This window comes from Petromyzon marinus, chromosome 39, assembly GCF_048934315.1.
Source record: "Petromyzon marinus isolate PM22_M1 ecotype Great Lakes invasive population chromosome 39, UKy_Petmar_22M1.pri1.0, whole genome shotgun sequence".
Classification (NCBI taxonomy): domain Eukaryota; kingdom Metazoa; phylum Chordata; class Hyperoartia; order Petromyzontiformes; family Petromyzontidae; genus Petromyzon; species Petromyzon marinus.
In genome coordinates this window covers 16030844-16047098 of record NC_133705.1, presented here as the reverse complement: position 1 = coordinate 16047098, position 16255 = coordinate 16030844, and the positions used below count along the sequence as shown (strand labels likewise).

The 16255-nt window shown below is 46.4% G+C and overlaps 1 protein-coding gene across 1 annotated transcript in view; it reads right to left on the bottom strand.

The window, feature by feature from the left end:
- Positions 1-16255, bottom strand: part of LOC116950399 (MDS1 and EVI1 complex locus protein EVI1-A-like) — a 277925-nt gene that overhangs the window by 41187 nt on the left and 220483 nt on the right. The window contains exons 3-4 of the mRNA XM_076072793.1: positions 2611-2748; positions 721-823 (exon numbers count right to left, since the gene is read on the bottom strand). Coding sequence (XP_075928908.1) covers positions 721-823; positions 2611-2748 — 241 coding nt within the window. The remainder of the gene's footprint in view (positions 1-720; positions 824-2610; positions 2749-16255) is intronic.

The following is a 16255-nucleotide window of genomic DNA, read 5'->3' as shown; positions in this document are numbered from 1 at the left end:
ACTTACACAGAGACCCACGGAGTTACATAGAGACCCATAGACTTACATAGAGACCCACGGAGTTAAATAGAAACCTTCAGACTTACATAGAGACCCACAGACTAACATAGAGACCCACACACTTACACAGAGACCCACGGAGTTACATAGAGACCCACAGACTTACATAGAGACCCACAGACTTACATAGAGACCCACACACTTACACAGAGACCCACGGAGTTACATAGAGACCCACAGACTTACATAGAGACCCACAGACTTACATAGAGACCCACGGAGTTAAATAGAGACCCACAGACTTACATAGAGACCCACGGAGTTACATAGAGACCCACAGACTTACATAGAGACCCACGGAGTTAAATAAAGACCCACAGACTTACATAGAGATCCAAAGACTTATATAGAGACCCACACCTATGAAGCCTGGCATGGCACACGAGGGGGTGGGTGGCTAGCACCACACCCGGCTGCCTTTGTCTCCCTAGTGACGATATTTACACAGCACACCAGGTTGAGTCGACCTAGGGGGTGCCCAGGACCAGTTCAGATAATCGTCACCAGTGTTGGCTATGAGCGGGAATCGAACCCCGAGCGGCCAGGTTCGTAGCACAGCGCGCTAACCGCTACACTACCGCTCTCCACACCGCCAGCACAACCACCACCACCAGCAGCGGCGGTGGTGGTGGTGGTGGCGGCGATACCAGCATCTCGTACCATCAAAGTCGGGAGCCATGCTTCCACCAGAGTGCGAGTCCTCCCTCATGTAGACAAGCAGCTCGTCCCCTGGCTCCACATCCTTGATCACCTTGTAGTACATCTGTGGCGGGGGGGGGGGGACACGCGGCACCGAATCAACTCGCACCGCGCTGCCAGGAGGAGGTGGAAGAGGAGGCCGCGCTGACTGAAGAGTGGCCCCGGCTGGGTGGCTCGGAGGCCTCGGGAGGCCCGAGCCGGCCCCCGCGCTGCCGAGGCACAGATTTGGAATTGTGGATTGGGTCACCGGTGAGTGAACTGTGGACTGGTTTCTCAAGCGCGAGCAGGTCAATGGGTCTCAGCCTGGACACTGGCGATGAGACGGAAATAACCCGGATCGCACACAACTTTGAGTTTTCCCTGTAGGTAGCTAAATTACATCGCCGATCATTTTTTTTTAATATACTTGGAATTTTCGTTTCACTGTCATGTGTTGGTCTCATACCGGAACTTGTGAGAAGGCGTGCCCACCCCCTGTTGCATTTAAAAATAAAATTAAAGAATGTTCCCCCCCCCCCAAAATGCTATGAAAGACATCTTCCAAGGGTCATTCCTCTGATATGTCGGGGTGACACTGTACCTGCGAGATTTCTGAAATGCTTCTTCATCTGAAGACATAACGGCAGTCATATAATAATCGAAATGAGCTGGGGGTGTAACAAAAAAACCGACCAAAACATTACTTTAAAAGGCTCCCACCATAGTAGTGTGGAATTTCCACCACCAGAGATTAGCACCACCTCACGGGGATGCAATTTCCGTAACACGCAGCAAATGCTGGCAACAGTCTCGAGCAAACGCCGCAACTTTCCCTACCCCACAAAGCAAAATTCCGCTGCTGCTCGAATTTGTAAGAATCGCATAAAGGACTCGAGGCGAATACATCAACCGACGCGTAAACCACTCGGTGTGCACGCCGAGGCATTACAAAACCCTGGCGCCCACTGTGTACGGTGCACTGTGATGCTTGTCGTGATCAGTAGGGGTAGCTATTTCACAAGCGTCTCTGTAGAACAACGCTGCAAACGCGATCGCCGGGTAGTCCAACGCTGCCGGCACCTTCCGTACCACCAACTCTCGCGCGCGAGGCCACGCGGTACGGCCATGGTAACTTGTGGTTGCTATGCTCCTGTTGACTTTCATGTGTGCTCGGTAGTCTGACATGTAAATAAGTCATCAGTCATTTTTAATGTGCAACAAACGTTATGCGTTTTTACACACAATTAAGGTCGTATTGTTTCAGTAATTTCAGATATCGATAACTGAGGATATGTTTAAAAACGCAACAGGCGCTCATTTGAGGCTGAGTCGACCTATAGCAGGCCCAGGACCGGTTCAGAAAACTGTCACCGATGTTCACCTGGAGCGGGAATCGAAAAGGGGTGACCGCGTTCGTATGCGGCGTGCTAACCACTGCACGACCGCTCCGCACAAAGACAAAGATCCCACGGATAGCCTTAGACTTTATGGGGCAAATTCTGTTCGCGAGCACCGATGAAGGCCGGAATGGCACACGAGGAGGTGGGTGGCCAGCACCAGTGGCGATGTTTACACAGCACACCTGTTCTCATTTGAGGCTGAGTCAACCGAGGGGAAGCCCAGTACCGGTTCAGATGTTCGTCACCGGTGCTGGCACGTGAGCGGAAATCGAACTCGGGTTCTCTGGGTTCGCAGCCCAGCGCGCCAACCGCTGCGCCACCGCTCCCCACGCGGTGGCTGCACGTGCGCACCTGCATCTACCTCTGACCAAGATCCCTCCCCCACCTCCAGATCACAGGTGAGCAGCGGTCACGTGGGTGAGGGGGGGGGGGGGTTTGAGGAGACCGGCGTCCCAGCCGCTCGCACGCTCACCTGCTCCCCGCTCTGCCAGGCTACGAGGTTGGCCTCTTCCCAGGCCTGTGCGAAGCGCACATACTTCGCCCAAGCTCCCGAGTCGTTCTGGCCCGGGTCTTCGCACAGCTTGGCGGGGGGGCTGTTCCCCTGCGAGCCCTGGACAGAGACGCACACACAAACAAGGCGAAAACAGCGACAGGTCAACACATGTAGTGGCCGAAACTCGGAATATTTATTTAGAATGAAGGAGGAATCCGATGAGCCAACGAAGCTCTTTATCACAGACGTCCTCCAGTAGGGGCATGTCAGCAAGTTACTACAACAACAATCTACACCGAGGCCACCTGTGAAATACCGCTTTTCCATTGCACAAGCCACAGCGGTGGTTTACAGGGCATGCACCGCCACCGCAACGGTTCGAGGCTTGAGCCAGTGGTGAATGTCCCACATTTTTCAATGGCGACTTGCATGAATGGATGTTGAACTTCTTTCGTACCGTACGTAGCCAATCGTGCTAATTGGACTCCCCACAGAGTGGTAATTATTTAATGAACTATGCAGCGATTACGAGCTGCACACACTGGCAGCATCATTTATTGCGGCTGTCCTCACGACTAAAAATATCTAAAAAGAAAAAGGGCACCACACACTCTCACAGCGATCGCGACCACTTTATTCCGTTTATAACCGGCGCTATCCCCCAAGTCGTTTAGGCTGTTTGAGTTTAAGTCACGGACACCCTTATGCCGATGTTATCGTTTGACGTTTACGACGTGGAAGTTGTTAATGCGACGCTCGCGCTGCGTGCGCGCGTTGCGTTTATTGCCCGCGCTGGGACCAAGCTTGTCCCCAGGTGAGCGAGTGAATGCTCCACTGCCTCGCGCGCACGCGCAGGTAGGGGCAGACCCCGCCACCCGGCAAGCGCTGCATGTGCATACACACAGCCCCCTTGTCAATCCACTGCTGGATGAGAACTTAGTTCATGGGATTGGATGATTCGACCGCACTTCGCCACGATTATCCGAACGGGGCCGGTAGAAGTCGGGGTGGGCAGGAGCGCAGATCAGGAAAGGAATTTGCCACACTGCCCTCTGCTGCCCACGACTCCCACTGCCCTGGTCTCCTGGGCACGGTGGTTCAACCCATCCAGGCACTACCCAGGCTCACGCCGGCTTCGCTTCTGAGGTCCGTTTGTGAAATACATTTCTGAAGTGGCCATGGTTTTACACTTTTGTCTTGACGAATTTCCTTCCCCTCCAAAAAAGTTCAAATTATTTTATAGAAAACAACAACAATAACAACAACGACAATAACGTGACGTGTTTCTTTGAAATCACCACGAGCCGCAGTCTATCCACTGCTGGACGACAGCCTCGCAATCACCAATCCACTGGGTCCACAGTTCATCTGGCTCCCGACCGTGAACAAATCCCATCGCTACACCTCTGCATAAAGACGGTGATCACTGCATCGCGCGCTTTCAGGTGCGCTTATGCGGCCGTCTGGAACGCTCTTCCTTTCGATATTAGGGAGCCACTGGAGCTATGCACTTGTAAATAATCTAGATTGACAAACTCATTTCTTAATAACTGCTTTTTTGTGTTAAGTTTGTTGTCCTTCCCCAACACCTCAGAGTAGCACGGTTGGCCATGCACGGCGCAAAATAAGTTCAACGTACATCGAGTGGCTATTCCTCTTGCGTCTTCCCTTTGGTCACCATCCCATCGTTTTCCTTGCGCCAATACCCCTTACTGCGACGAGGAACTATTGACACACCCACCCAAACTGTCCTTGTCAGTGGATGCGATTGGGTCCGCTTTGCGATGTTAATCGAGGGAAAATAAAAATGGGATAGTGGTATATTCTTTATATCCTTTAACTGATCTCAAACTTAAAACAAATTATGTTGGCAATGATGCTGCTGCTGCGTTGGCAGTGGTGCACACAGCACAATTAGCAACAACAACAAACAACTCAACTCATTTGTCAACAGCACTGCGTGGCAATATCCCATTACGAGAATGCCATATTTTATGTTGTGGCGAATGCGTTTCGTTTTAGTCGTCAAGTCTAAAACGATCACTTGCGATTATGCCGTTGCCATTCTTCAACTGGCAATGCCTTACACACAGTACGGCAAGAAGCAATTACAAATAAATGGTACCTAGAGTGTTCACAAAGAAATGCCACATTGTTTATAGAATTTGCTGCCAGCGCATAAAATGAATTCCGAAAATAAACAGTTGTTTAATTAACTAATTGTTCATTATATTGGCGGTTTAAATTAATGGCCACAAAGGCTTATGATAATTATGTAATCTATTGGCATCAAATAAATACGTGAATTTTAATTATTTGTTGAGACTACATCTTTTGTTTTTACTACTGACTTGCATGTACTTTTACAAGTATTTTTAATTTGAGGGCAACTGGTTACGAAATGCGTTAAGATCAAGTCTCATAAATCACTCATACTTTAGTCGTAATGCTTTATTTGCAGATTCATCATCAATAATTTTAACCTCGTTGAGTTATCAAAAAAATATATAAGCAAAATAATTTCTGGATATTGAGCATTTTGTGTGAGAAATAATGACCGGAAGAAGTTCCTCGCACACCGCACGGCCTGGAGACGATACGTGACGTTACGCCCTTGCTGAACGTCTCTCGCAACAAAATGAGTTATCGGATTCTCTTGAGGGGTAAAATAAAAAAAGTTTGAACATAAATTCACCTCTTTGCAAACACCATCTGTACACGACACCAAACAAAACTAAAATCCAATATCTCCAGGATAACATTTTTATGGCTAATCGAAGCAAAACGTCTGCAGCCTCTGATATAAAATAAATAAATTCCAAGAGGATACGTAGGGATGTGAATCCCCACCCGGCACAGGACAGGAGGGCATTTACACAATCCTGCAACGCAACAGTGGACTCCTGCTCCTCCGCAAATCCACCGGCTCGGAGCGAATCAACGACGATCACCACGTCGAGATACCACACCGTACCCAGTACGCCAATTCGAATTAAGAATAAATACGTGAATCAATAAGAAAGACGCGTTTTATGAACGTCAATATCACAGTGCAATGTTTGTTACGGGTCTGAATTATTGTGTAAGAGACGGTATTAATATTATTATTTTCAGGGGGAGTTTATTGGCGACTTTATGAGGTAAAGACACCTCTTCAGGACTTTCTAGTTGATTTAGTTTAAGTTTTTTTTTAATACATGTAATTTAATAGCGGTGGTACAACTCAGAGCCCCGTGTCCACCAGGGTGGACACGGGGCTCTGAGTTGTACCAGGGTGGACACGACGCAGCAGAAGGAATATATAGAGGTGTAGAGAAGTTCAACACCTGCTCGCTTAGGCACCTGCAAGAATAGTCTTACGTTGTAAAAACAAAACTTGTACGCAAAAAATTGCATTCTATTACGTAATTACACACAGAGCGCTTGCCACAAATGAACCACGATACCTCGCTGAGCTCGTCAAGCAGCTAAAACAATCATGAGAACTCCGATCATCCTCGCTGCAGATTGCGGCCGGCCTCTGAACAAAGTCGGTCACCGCATCGCTCGCTTTCAGATGCGCTTCTGCGGCCGTCTGGAACGCTCTCTTCCTCCTGATATCAGGAAGCCACTGGAGCTATGCCCTTTTAAATTAGCTGGATTGAAAACTGATTTTTTAACCGGTTTTTTGTTTGTTTAGTTTGTTGTCCTTCCCCCGTACTTCCGATTATCACGGGTGGCTACGTACGGTGTGAAATAACTTCAACATACATCACAGTATTCTTTAAATTCTAAACGGTGGTATATTTGTATGCTTATAATAACAGCAACTATCCAGGCACTTATGTTACCAAATAATGTTCCGTTCACTAAGCATTCAACTCCTGCTCTCCTGCGAACCACTCATTCTGTCGACGATTATATAGCGAATGTCTGTGGTTAACCGGTTTAGTATTTACGTTGTCTTTGTAATCTCGGCACATCCGATAAAAACAAACTTTTAATTGGTTGCGCTTTTTTATTCAAAGTCCGTGCGACTGTCTTAACAATAATGACAACAAGGTGTTAATAGAGCATACAGGTTGTATCCACATAAGTGGTAGAGCCCAGTTAATGTTCATGAACAAGCAGTGGTTGTGAGATGCAGCCACTTCGTACGTGTGCTTTGGTTTAGTTATTGGTTACATCTCTTCCAACGATGGACATCCTTGAGTACATTTGTTACAAACGAGCCGCACAGCCCTGTCTGCGGGCAACCACATTAAACCAACGGAAATGAAGACACACTTTGTGAACGTAAGAACACGACTGTTAATACATTATTTTCCGCATAAATGTTTCTGCTGTCATTCCCAAAATTCAGCCGCTTATCTTCGCAAACAGACGCCGATTCGAAAGAAGAATAATTTTTGTGTTATTTCGTCGGTCGGTCAGTTTATTTTGGGTTAGGGCATTGCGCTTAGCAGCTCTATTTCAATAGCATGTATACATATTAAAACGGTACCTGCACATGCAAGCGATTTTCATCTTACGTTGAAGCAATCACGATGGACTTGAATACAAACCCCACTGATGTGTATGTAAGTTGTTCTTTCGCACCGTACGTAGCCAACCGCGCTAATCGGAAATGCGGGGGAAGGACAACAAACTAAACACAACAATCAGTTCTCAAGAAGTCAGTTTTCAATCGAGATTATTTAAAAGCGCACAGCTCCGGTGGTTTTCTAATATCAGACGGAAGAGCGTTCCCGACAGCCCCAGATGCGCACAAGCAAAATATGAGTCAACAATGTTACGAACTATATAATTGTGTTGGGTGCGGCGGGGGGGGGGGGGGAGAGGTCTAAAACGCGGCAGGTGTTTGAGCTAAAACACTGAAGAACATTCGTGATGAAAACGATGACACGAACTATATAATTGTGTTGGGTGGGGGATGAGAACGACGACACGAAGAGGTGAATGACGGCTATGTCGGAGCGCTTTTGTGCGAAATCGATTTTCTAACAACGAAAAGAAGGCGTGGGGATATTGCGGCTGAACGCTGACGATGTTTTCAACGGGAACAACAACAACAACAAACAAGATCCTTAAACTACACAAAGAAGCATGGACGGACAGATGCGCGCGCGTTTGCAATGTCGCCGAGGCCCGGGGGAAGACCACGCGCATCAAGCACGCACGCACGCATCACGGCATCGTCACAGAAAGGCATCGCGTTCACCGTCGGACGTCAGGACACCGTTACGAGAGGGGGCGCCGCCGTTTGGCTGATGGAGGAGACCAGCGATGGAAATGGGGGGGAGGGGGCAGCCAAAAGGAGCAGCAGCAGGAGGAGGGACGACCCATAGACGTGTCTCGTGGCATCACAGGATCGCCCATCACTCAACAGCGGATAGACCATGGGCTGATACTGACACTGGTGTAATAACAATTTGACGTTGGATGTCAACCCCATTTATATTTGCTTTCGCGAAACCGGTTCGTTAAAATCAGAAACGAGTTGTAAGGTTAAAAACATTTATTTAACTAGCCGCAGTGTTTAACAATTCGTTGCACGCGATTACATTTTTCGGGTTGTGTTTATTGACAGAGAAATGAAAATAATACGTGTGTACACAAACACATGACATAACATACACAGTTAAACCCGTAACATACAAACACACACAAATCTATATATAGTGGATGATACAATATTTCATTATATGCACTCAGTAAACTACTATCGTTAAATACAGCATAGCAATAATTAATATATAAATAATATGGCCGGCACAATAACAGCTTAATATTGTACCAGGGTAACTTGATTCACCAGCTAAAATCTGATGGACTGTTTATACATTGTGGATGTTTTTTTAATGGACAATTTTATATCTTTAACAATAATAATGAAGGTAATTTGAGAAGAAATTTGTTTGAGTCTCTTAATCTCAAAGGATGCTGAACGACTCTGTCTGGTATATTAAACACGTGGTCTGGTGATGCTGCTGCTGCGTTGGCAGTGGTGAACAAGCACAGCCAACAACGCAACACGCTCGACAACAACAACTCAACGCTCTCGCCAACAACAACAACAACTCATTACGCTCGTCAACAACAACACAATACGCTCGTCAACAACAACACAATACGCTCGCAAACAACAACACGCTCGCCAACAATAACAACAACAACTCAACACGCTCGTCAACAACAACTCAACACGCTCGCCAGCAACAACAACTCAACACGCTCGCCAACAACAACTCAATATGGTCGCCAACAACAACAACACCACGCTCGCCAACAGCAACAACTCAACACGCTCGCCAACAACAACAACAACTCTGCGTGTGTGTATGTGGCGTTAGAAGGAACAAATACAAAAGGCGACGTTTCGCTCAGTGGACCTTCTTCATAGTGCATCACCACCAGTGAGGCCGCAAGAGAGAGACCGAGTGGACAAGACGAGTTGGAGGCTGCGCCTTAAGCCATGGGGAGGGTTCCTGATGAGAATCACATTTTTTTGTGTTTTTCGATGATGAGCACTTTTTAAATTGGCATACGAATGATTTTCTGCGTAGTATATTTACCGACGGAGTCGGCTACGTACGGTGCGATATAAGTTCAACGTGTGTGTGTATATATTATGTTAAGAAAGACATTTTACGCAGAGCATTCACGTGTGTACGCCTCCAAGTTAACTCCACAACGTGCAAAAGCGAATCCGCGTCCCCATGTTTTCGTTCGTAAAATGAAGAGCAAAGCGTTCCCTCTTCCTTCCAAGACGATGTGGATACAATTTAGGGCCAACGCTCGCTCGCTATCACAGGCTCACGATCCCGTGAGCCCAGGCACGGATATTTACAATACACATTTCAGATTGGGAAAACAAGCGACTACACCAAGGGTCCTCATAATCGAGTGTTTGTCAACTTATTTTTCCATCTTGCCTGCTGCGCACCGAAGTTTAAACTTCGCCGTCTGTGCCCTTTCCTCGAGAATAACGAGGAAAGGGCACGCGTTATAAATAATATCACATTAACCACGTGTGATAGATAATATCACATTAACCACGTTTGATAAATAATGTCACATCAACCACGCATTCTAAATAATATCACATTAACCACGTGTTATGAATAATATCACATTAACCACGTGTGATAAATAATATCACATTAACCACGTGTTATACATAATATCACATTAACCACGTGTTATAAATAATAGCACATTAACCACGTGTTATAAGTAATATCACATTAACCACGTGTGATAAATAATATCACATTAACCACGTGTTATAAGTAATATCACATTATCCACGTGTGATAAATGTCACATTATCCACGTGTGAGTAATAATGTCTCATTAACCACGCGTTCTAAATGATATCACATTAACCACGTGTTATAAATAATATCACATTAACCACGTGTTATAAGTAACATCACATTAACCACGCGTTCTAAATGATATCACATTAACCACGTGTTATAAGTAATATCACATTAACCACGTGTTATAAGTAATATCACATTAACCACGTGTTATAAGTAATATCACATTAACCACGTGTTATAAGTAATATCACATTAACCACGTGTTATACATAATATCACATTATCCACGTGTTATAAGTAATATCACATTAACCACGTGTTATAAGTAATATCACATTAACCACGTGTGATAAGTAATATCACATTAACCACGTGTTATAAATAATATCACATTAACCACGCGTTCTAACTTCTGTGACAGCGTGAGTCATCAACCGCAAATCGCGTAGCACTCAGCAAGCGAGATACATTTTCCAAGCGCACGCTGCCGCAAAGCATAAACACCACGCGATACAAGCGAGCTTGCGTACTTTCAGTCGTTCAACAATATAAAAACGCGACCAATTTTAGAATTTTCTACTACGCAAATAAAATAAAAGCATCGCAAGCGTTGAAGCTCCCGTACGAGGAACGTTCAGACGATAAAACGAAAAAAAAAATAGTGCAGCGCGTAAATAATCTGTACTTCCTAAAAAAATTGAACGCGCGTGTTCATCCGAGATTAAACGTCTAAGCGTGACGCTCCGCATTACGCCCCAAAGCCCGGCTGCTCGTGGCGGTGGTCAGCGCGAAGATGTGAAACTCGATACACGCGGCCGGGCCGGTGAGCGATCGGTCACTGCCAAAAGCAAACGCCGGAACAAACTCCGCGACAGTCGCTAAAAAAGTTCACGATCAGTCCCCTCCCTCCATCACTCCCTTCCCGCTCGCAGCGCTTGTGACAAACGCCAGTTCAAAAAAACACAAGCCCACCAACAAATACGATGACGATGACAACCACCTTGACCGCTCGATTCAACGCACACGGCTAAAATGTGAAATGAGCAAAGCACGTACCCGGTTGCAGTTACACCATTTCTTCACTCTCTCTCTTTAAAGTTTGGGGAATCCACGCAGGCGCGGCACGGAGAGATCGGAGGGATTGGAGGAGCCTCGTGGCCGTGACCAAGAGCGAGACGCGCGACGAGTTATGAAAGGTGCGACGGGGAGACGAAGTTAGAAACGGGAGTCAAGTGCGCAGATCGGCGGGCGACGCGCGTTCTAAAAACGCCGCGGTGGTGTCGGTGGCCGTGAAACTTCCTCCCCTTTGGCGTTTGACGAAGCTCGCGTGGAGCCGGACGGCGCGACCGCCGTGCCACTCGCACCCTCCCCTCCCACCGCCCGCCTCAGCACCCCTCCTCCTCTCCCACGAGAGACACCTCCTCCTCTTCCTCGTCATGGTCGCGGGTCAAAGGCTCGGAATCCTGCACCTCGCCACCCACCCACCAACCTACCCACCCACCCAACCAGCCATGGCGACCTCCCTCCCACACCTCCACACCTTCTATTGCACGGCGTTGCACAAGGCAGCAGTCAGGGCTGACTCCACGTCACAGTAGAATCCGTGTGTGATGACAAAGTAAAAATTGTAATGATAATGATGAAAGCATATGTTACAGCTCTTTTGCCAATCCACTGGTGGATAAGGGCCTCCCCCACGGCAGGCGTGGGCTGTGATGGTTGTTGGATCATAGTTCAACACGCCGGTCGGTGCGAGTTCGTGAAGGCACAGATCGTGGCAACATAGAAGTTCGGTACAGCAATGGATTTTTTGCTGCTCTGCCTTCTGACTGCATTGCCCCACAGCTCATAGCACCTATTGTCAAGCTTGGCGATTCCCAAATCAATCTATCCAGGCTCAGCCCTGTTTCGCATCCTGCATATGATGAGATCGGGCACAATCCAGATGATTTGGTCACAGTCTGGAAGAATAGAAAGAATAAATCAATGGGTCTCTATGCGAGTTTACGTATGTATGCTGAACTTCTTTCGCATCGTACGTAGCCAAACGTGTCAATCGGAGGTACGGGATAAGGACAACAAAACTAAACGCGACAAGGAGTTCTGAAGAAATTAGATTTCAATCTAGATTTAAAAGTGCGTAGGTCCAGTGGCTTCCTAATATCGGCAGATAAGAGCGTTCCAGACGGCCGTAAAAGCGCATCTATGCGAGTGCACAGGTCTCAGTGTGAGTCTATGGGTCTCTATACAATTAATTTGGACTCTATGCTTGTCTCGGGATCTTCATCTCATTTATTTATCCGGGGGGGGGGGGGGGGTGGGGGGGGAGCCTCACGGAGTCTCAAACGTTCTTCAGGAGGATCCTACTTTGAGACGTTGGGACTAATTCCATAGATGAATGTTCGTATTGAATGTTTTAACATTTGGAGAAGCAACTGCAGTGTCCGGATAAAGCCACGCAAATGAAGGGGGAGGGAGGGCAGGGGGGGGGGGGTGAACACTCAAGGCAGAACACAGATGGATTCAACAATCGTCTGTTGCCCTGCTTGTTCTTGGTCACCTTGTAACCCGATGCCTCGCGTGGGATCGCGAGTGCTTTTGACGGACTGACGCACTGACGGAGTGAAATATGAACGAGCGCACTTTTACCACGTCCAAACCACAAGTGATTTCGACAACAAGTGGCAAATGAAACTCAACGCATTCATCAAGAACACTGTGGCCTTAAAAGGAGAGAAACAAGATATGTAACAGGTGACGTTTCGGACAATGGCCCTTGTTCAGAGCGCAAAACAAGTTAGTTGATTTCAAGTAATAATGCTATCACTGTATTGTATACCAGGTGACATTTAAAGTTCACCAACAAAGGAAAATAAATTGACGGAGGGGATACAATTGGCAAATGGCACGGAGCAGAATCTTTATTTATCCTGGAGAAATCTGATGAGTTATGAAGCAATATTTCCACAGATATCCAGTAGGGGCGGCTCAGAAAGTTACAACAACAAATAATACAAAACACGACAGGAGTGCAAAGTATTGGAAAGGTAATCAAATCACTACAAATTTAACTCAACTTATTTACTTTACCAGGTGAAGCCCATTGAGCTTCATAGCTCTTTTTCAGAAGCGACCTGGCCACAAATTATAGCTGAGCGAAGTGGCTTTCATGTGGAAATGTATAGCAGCCAGATACTGTAAACGCATGTTGATTCCAAATGTGGAGGCTTGTAATATAAATAATCTAATCAGCATTACGCGTTTTGGAAAAGTAAAAAATGTTCGAGTCAAAAATCACCGCAGCAAAGGTGGCTCAAGGAGCAATGATTTTGTTCCCACGGTGCGTATCGCCTGCTTTGATCTGGAGACTTCAAACCTGGAACAAAAGCTGAAGAATTCACACAGAGGGCGCCACGGTGGCGAGGAGATGTTAACTACCTCGCCTGGTATACATGAGACCGTGGGTTCGGTACCGACCATGTACTCCTGCTGTATATTGGGAATTTGTGTGCGTCTCTTTCTCTCATCATCATCATCATCACGGTGGCTAGGAGATGTTAATTACATCGCCTGGTATACAGCAGGTCGTGGGTTCGATCCCGACCTGGACGTCTGCTGCATATTTGGAGTTTGCATGTTCTCCCCTTGGGAGTGTGGATTTTTCTCTGGGTCCTCCGGTTTTTCCCTCACATATTTAGAAACGTGTGCTTAAGAGTACTTGGCTGCAAAAAACTCCCACGTGATAAGCCACTTCGCTGAGCAATAATTTGTGATAGCCAGGTTGCTTCTGAAAAATAATCTGTATAGCTCAGTGGGGGTCTTACCTGGTAAAATGTAAAATGGTTTAGTTTTAGTTTCGATGAGGGTGAAGTGACACAGGCCGAGTTGGAACTAAACACCGGCCTGTTCCCACCTTTCGTGCAACGTTGTTAGCATGTGGTTGGAACTGTCCGATGATTTTGCTGCTGTAAATTTCCACATGAGTTATCGTTTGTGGCCAGGTCGCTTGTGAAAAAGCAGCTAAGAGCTCAGTAGGCTTGACCTGGTAAGATAAAAAAAATGCTCAATTGTATTTGTACAAAGCTTTCGTGACTGCAGGGATTCATATTCTTGTTTCCCTTCTACGTGACTTTACCGAAAGAACCAAGAATATGCATTTGTACATATATTTTTAAAGTGATTTGTTTACCTTTACAATTCTTTGCACTCCTATCGTGTTTTGTATTATTTGCTGTTTGTTGTTGCAACCTTCTGACCTGTCCGTACTGGACATCTATGAAAAAAAGCTTTCTAGCTCATCGGATTCCAAAGAGTATTACCGGCACAGTTGCATTGTGTATTTACTGGAATCCCTCTGAACGTGTCACGTCCTTACGGTGTTAAACAGAGAATATTCATTTGCAGATGTTCCGTCGTTAATGCAGAAGAGGTTGGCACAGCAGGTACATCCATGTCAGTGGTGGACAAACTCCGTTTACAATGACAGGCCAAACGGCCGCTTGTTGCATATGGGCATTCAATTCAAACACGTTGTGTGTGTGTGTTCACCTCTAAGTGTGCGTGTGTGTACACACGTGCGCGCGCTCGCAACACTTAAGTCCGCGTGTGTTTAGCGTGTTGTTGTTAGAGTCGTTGCGAGTTTTGTTTCGCAGGTTCACGATGCGACACGGCGATTGTAAACATCTAAGCGCAGCCACCGACTTGGCACGTTGAGGAAGTAACTCGGCCTAAAATGAATCAACAAATGTTTGTGTAGGTTTTTTCTCTCTTTCAACATTTGCAGTAGACGCGGCCAAGGCAGGAGTGATGCTGCATTTGGAGTGTCGAGTGTGGAAATATTATCTGTATTGATGACCCGGATTGACCCACCTGAAATTCATGCAAGAGCGCAGAGTTTGAGCGTTATCTGTAAATAGGCGTCGTCAGCATCGCAGTGGTCGTGAAATACACTGTGACGTACATTATAAAAAAGATTTGGGCATATCTATCAATGTCATGATCCAAACTGTCCAAATAATAATAATAATCATGAAAATAAATTGAAATTACTTAAATGCAATAACCAATAGCAACCAACACGAGGTTGGGGGTGACGTGTCACGTTGTGTCGCAGAGGGACAGCTTGTCTTCAAGGTGCCCTCCACACCTCTAGAACAAAAACTACCAGCAGGCAAAGGGGCGATTGAGATGCAATGCGAGAGAACTCTTAGATGCTCGGCCACTTAAGCGTCACGTGAATACAATTTTTTTTATACCTTAAGACCATGTCATCAGAAGGATGCTGCTCCCACTTCACCACTGGTCACGGCGTGAGCCGTCGAACGTATCCGGCGTTCGCGAGGCGCGGAGTTGAACGGGGAAAACCTCGCAGAGTCTGAAACTTCTTCGTACAGACGCGCGCGCGCGTGTGCGCGCACGCGCGCACGTGCACAACTAACCGTGGGACAAAGTGCATTAATCATCTTTTGCACCATTAAATTTTACGAGCCTCATTTTTTAAAGCGAGGGATTATTTTTTGCGCAAAGGGACACGCGCTAGATGTATAATTAATAGCGAAAAAAAACGCATTTGGAAAAACATTAGAATTATTTTAAGCCCGGCCGTGATTTAAAAGTTGCGTCCGAGTTCATTTATCACGAGTCGCTGTTAATGTGAGCACATTCTTTATTTAAGAGGTCATGAAAGTTTTGTGGAATGAATGCTAAAACACACCACACACACACACGTGTGAACAACACTCGGCGAAACGAACTCACATGTTTTTATAACCGTGTTGCGTGAAGGGTGACCTCTTCTTGGCCTTAGCGTGCAACCCGACCCAACGTTTGTCTAATTCCAATACCCTCTGCGAGCCCATTGTTGAAATAAGGTCACCGCAAACGCAGCCAATTTTTTCTCAATTTCCACTATTTTATTTATCGCAATTTTTTTCCTGGAATGGAATAAAATTATTCGGCACTTTTTCACGCCGCTTTAAGCGCCACTTAAAGTGAGGAGGGGTCACCGTGCTTGTAAATATGCATATAACGGTTCTTGCCATACGAATGTGGAATTTCCACAGCTTGCTCATTACCTTTTTTAGCCCTGAGCAACAACAAACTTACAATGGCTCACCATCATCGGCCATAAATAATCCACTGCTGGATGAAATCCTCCTTCCCAAACAAGCGCATCGCCATCTCTTACGATCCCGCGATGCAGCGATCCGCCTAGCATCTACGCACGAGCCGATTTCGCCGCTCCGTTTTGCACCAAAACAAAAATAATAATCACGCGCTGCTTTTCCCTTCCTTCCCACCTCAACATTCTCTCTCCC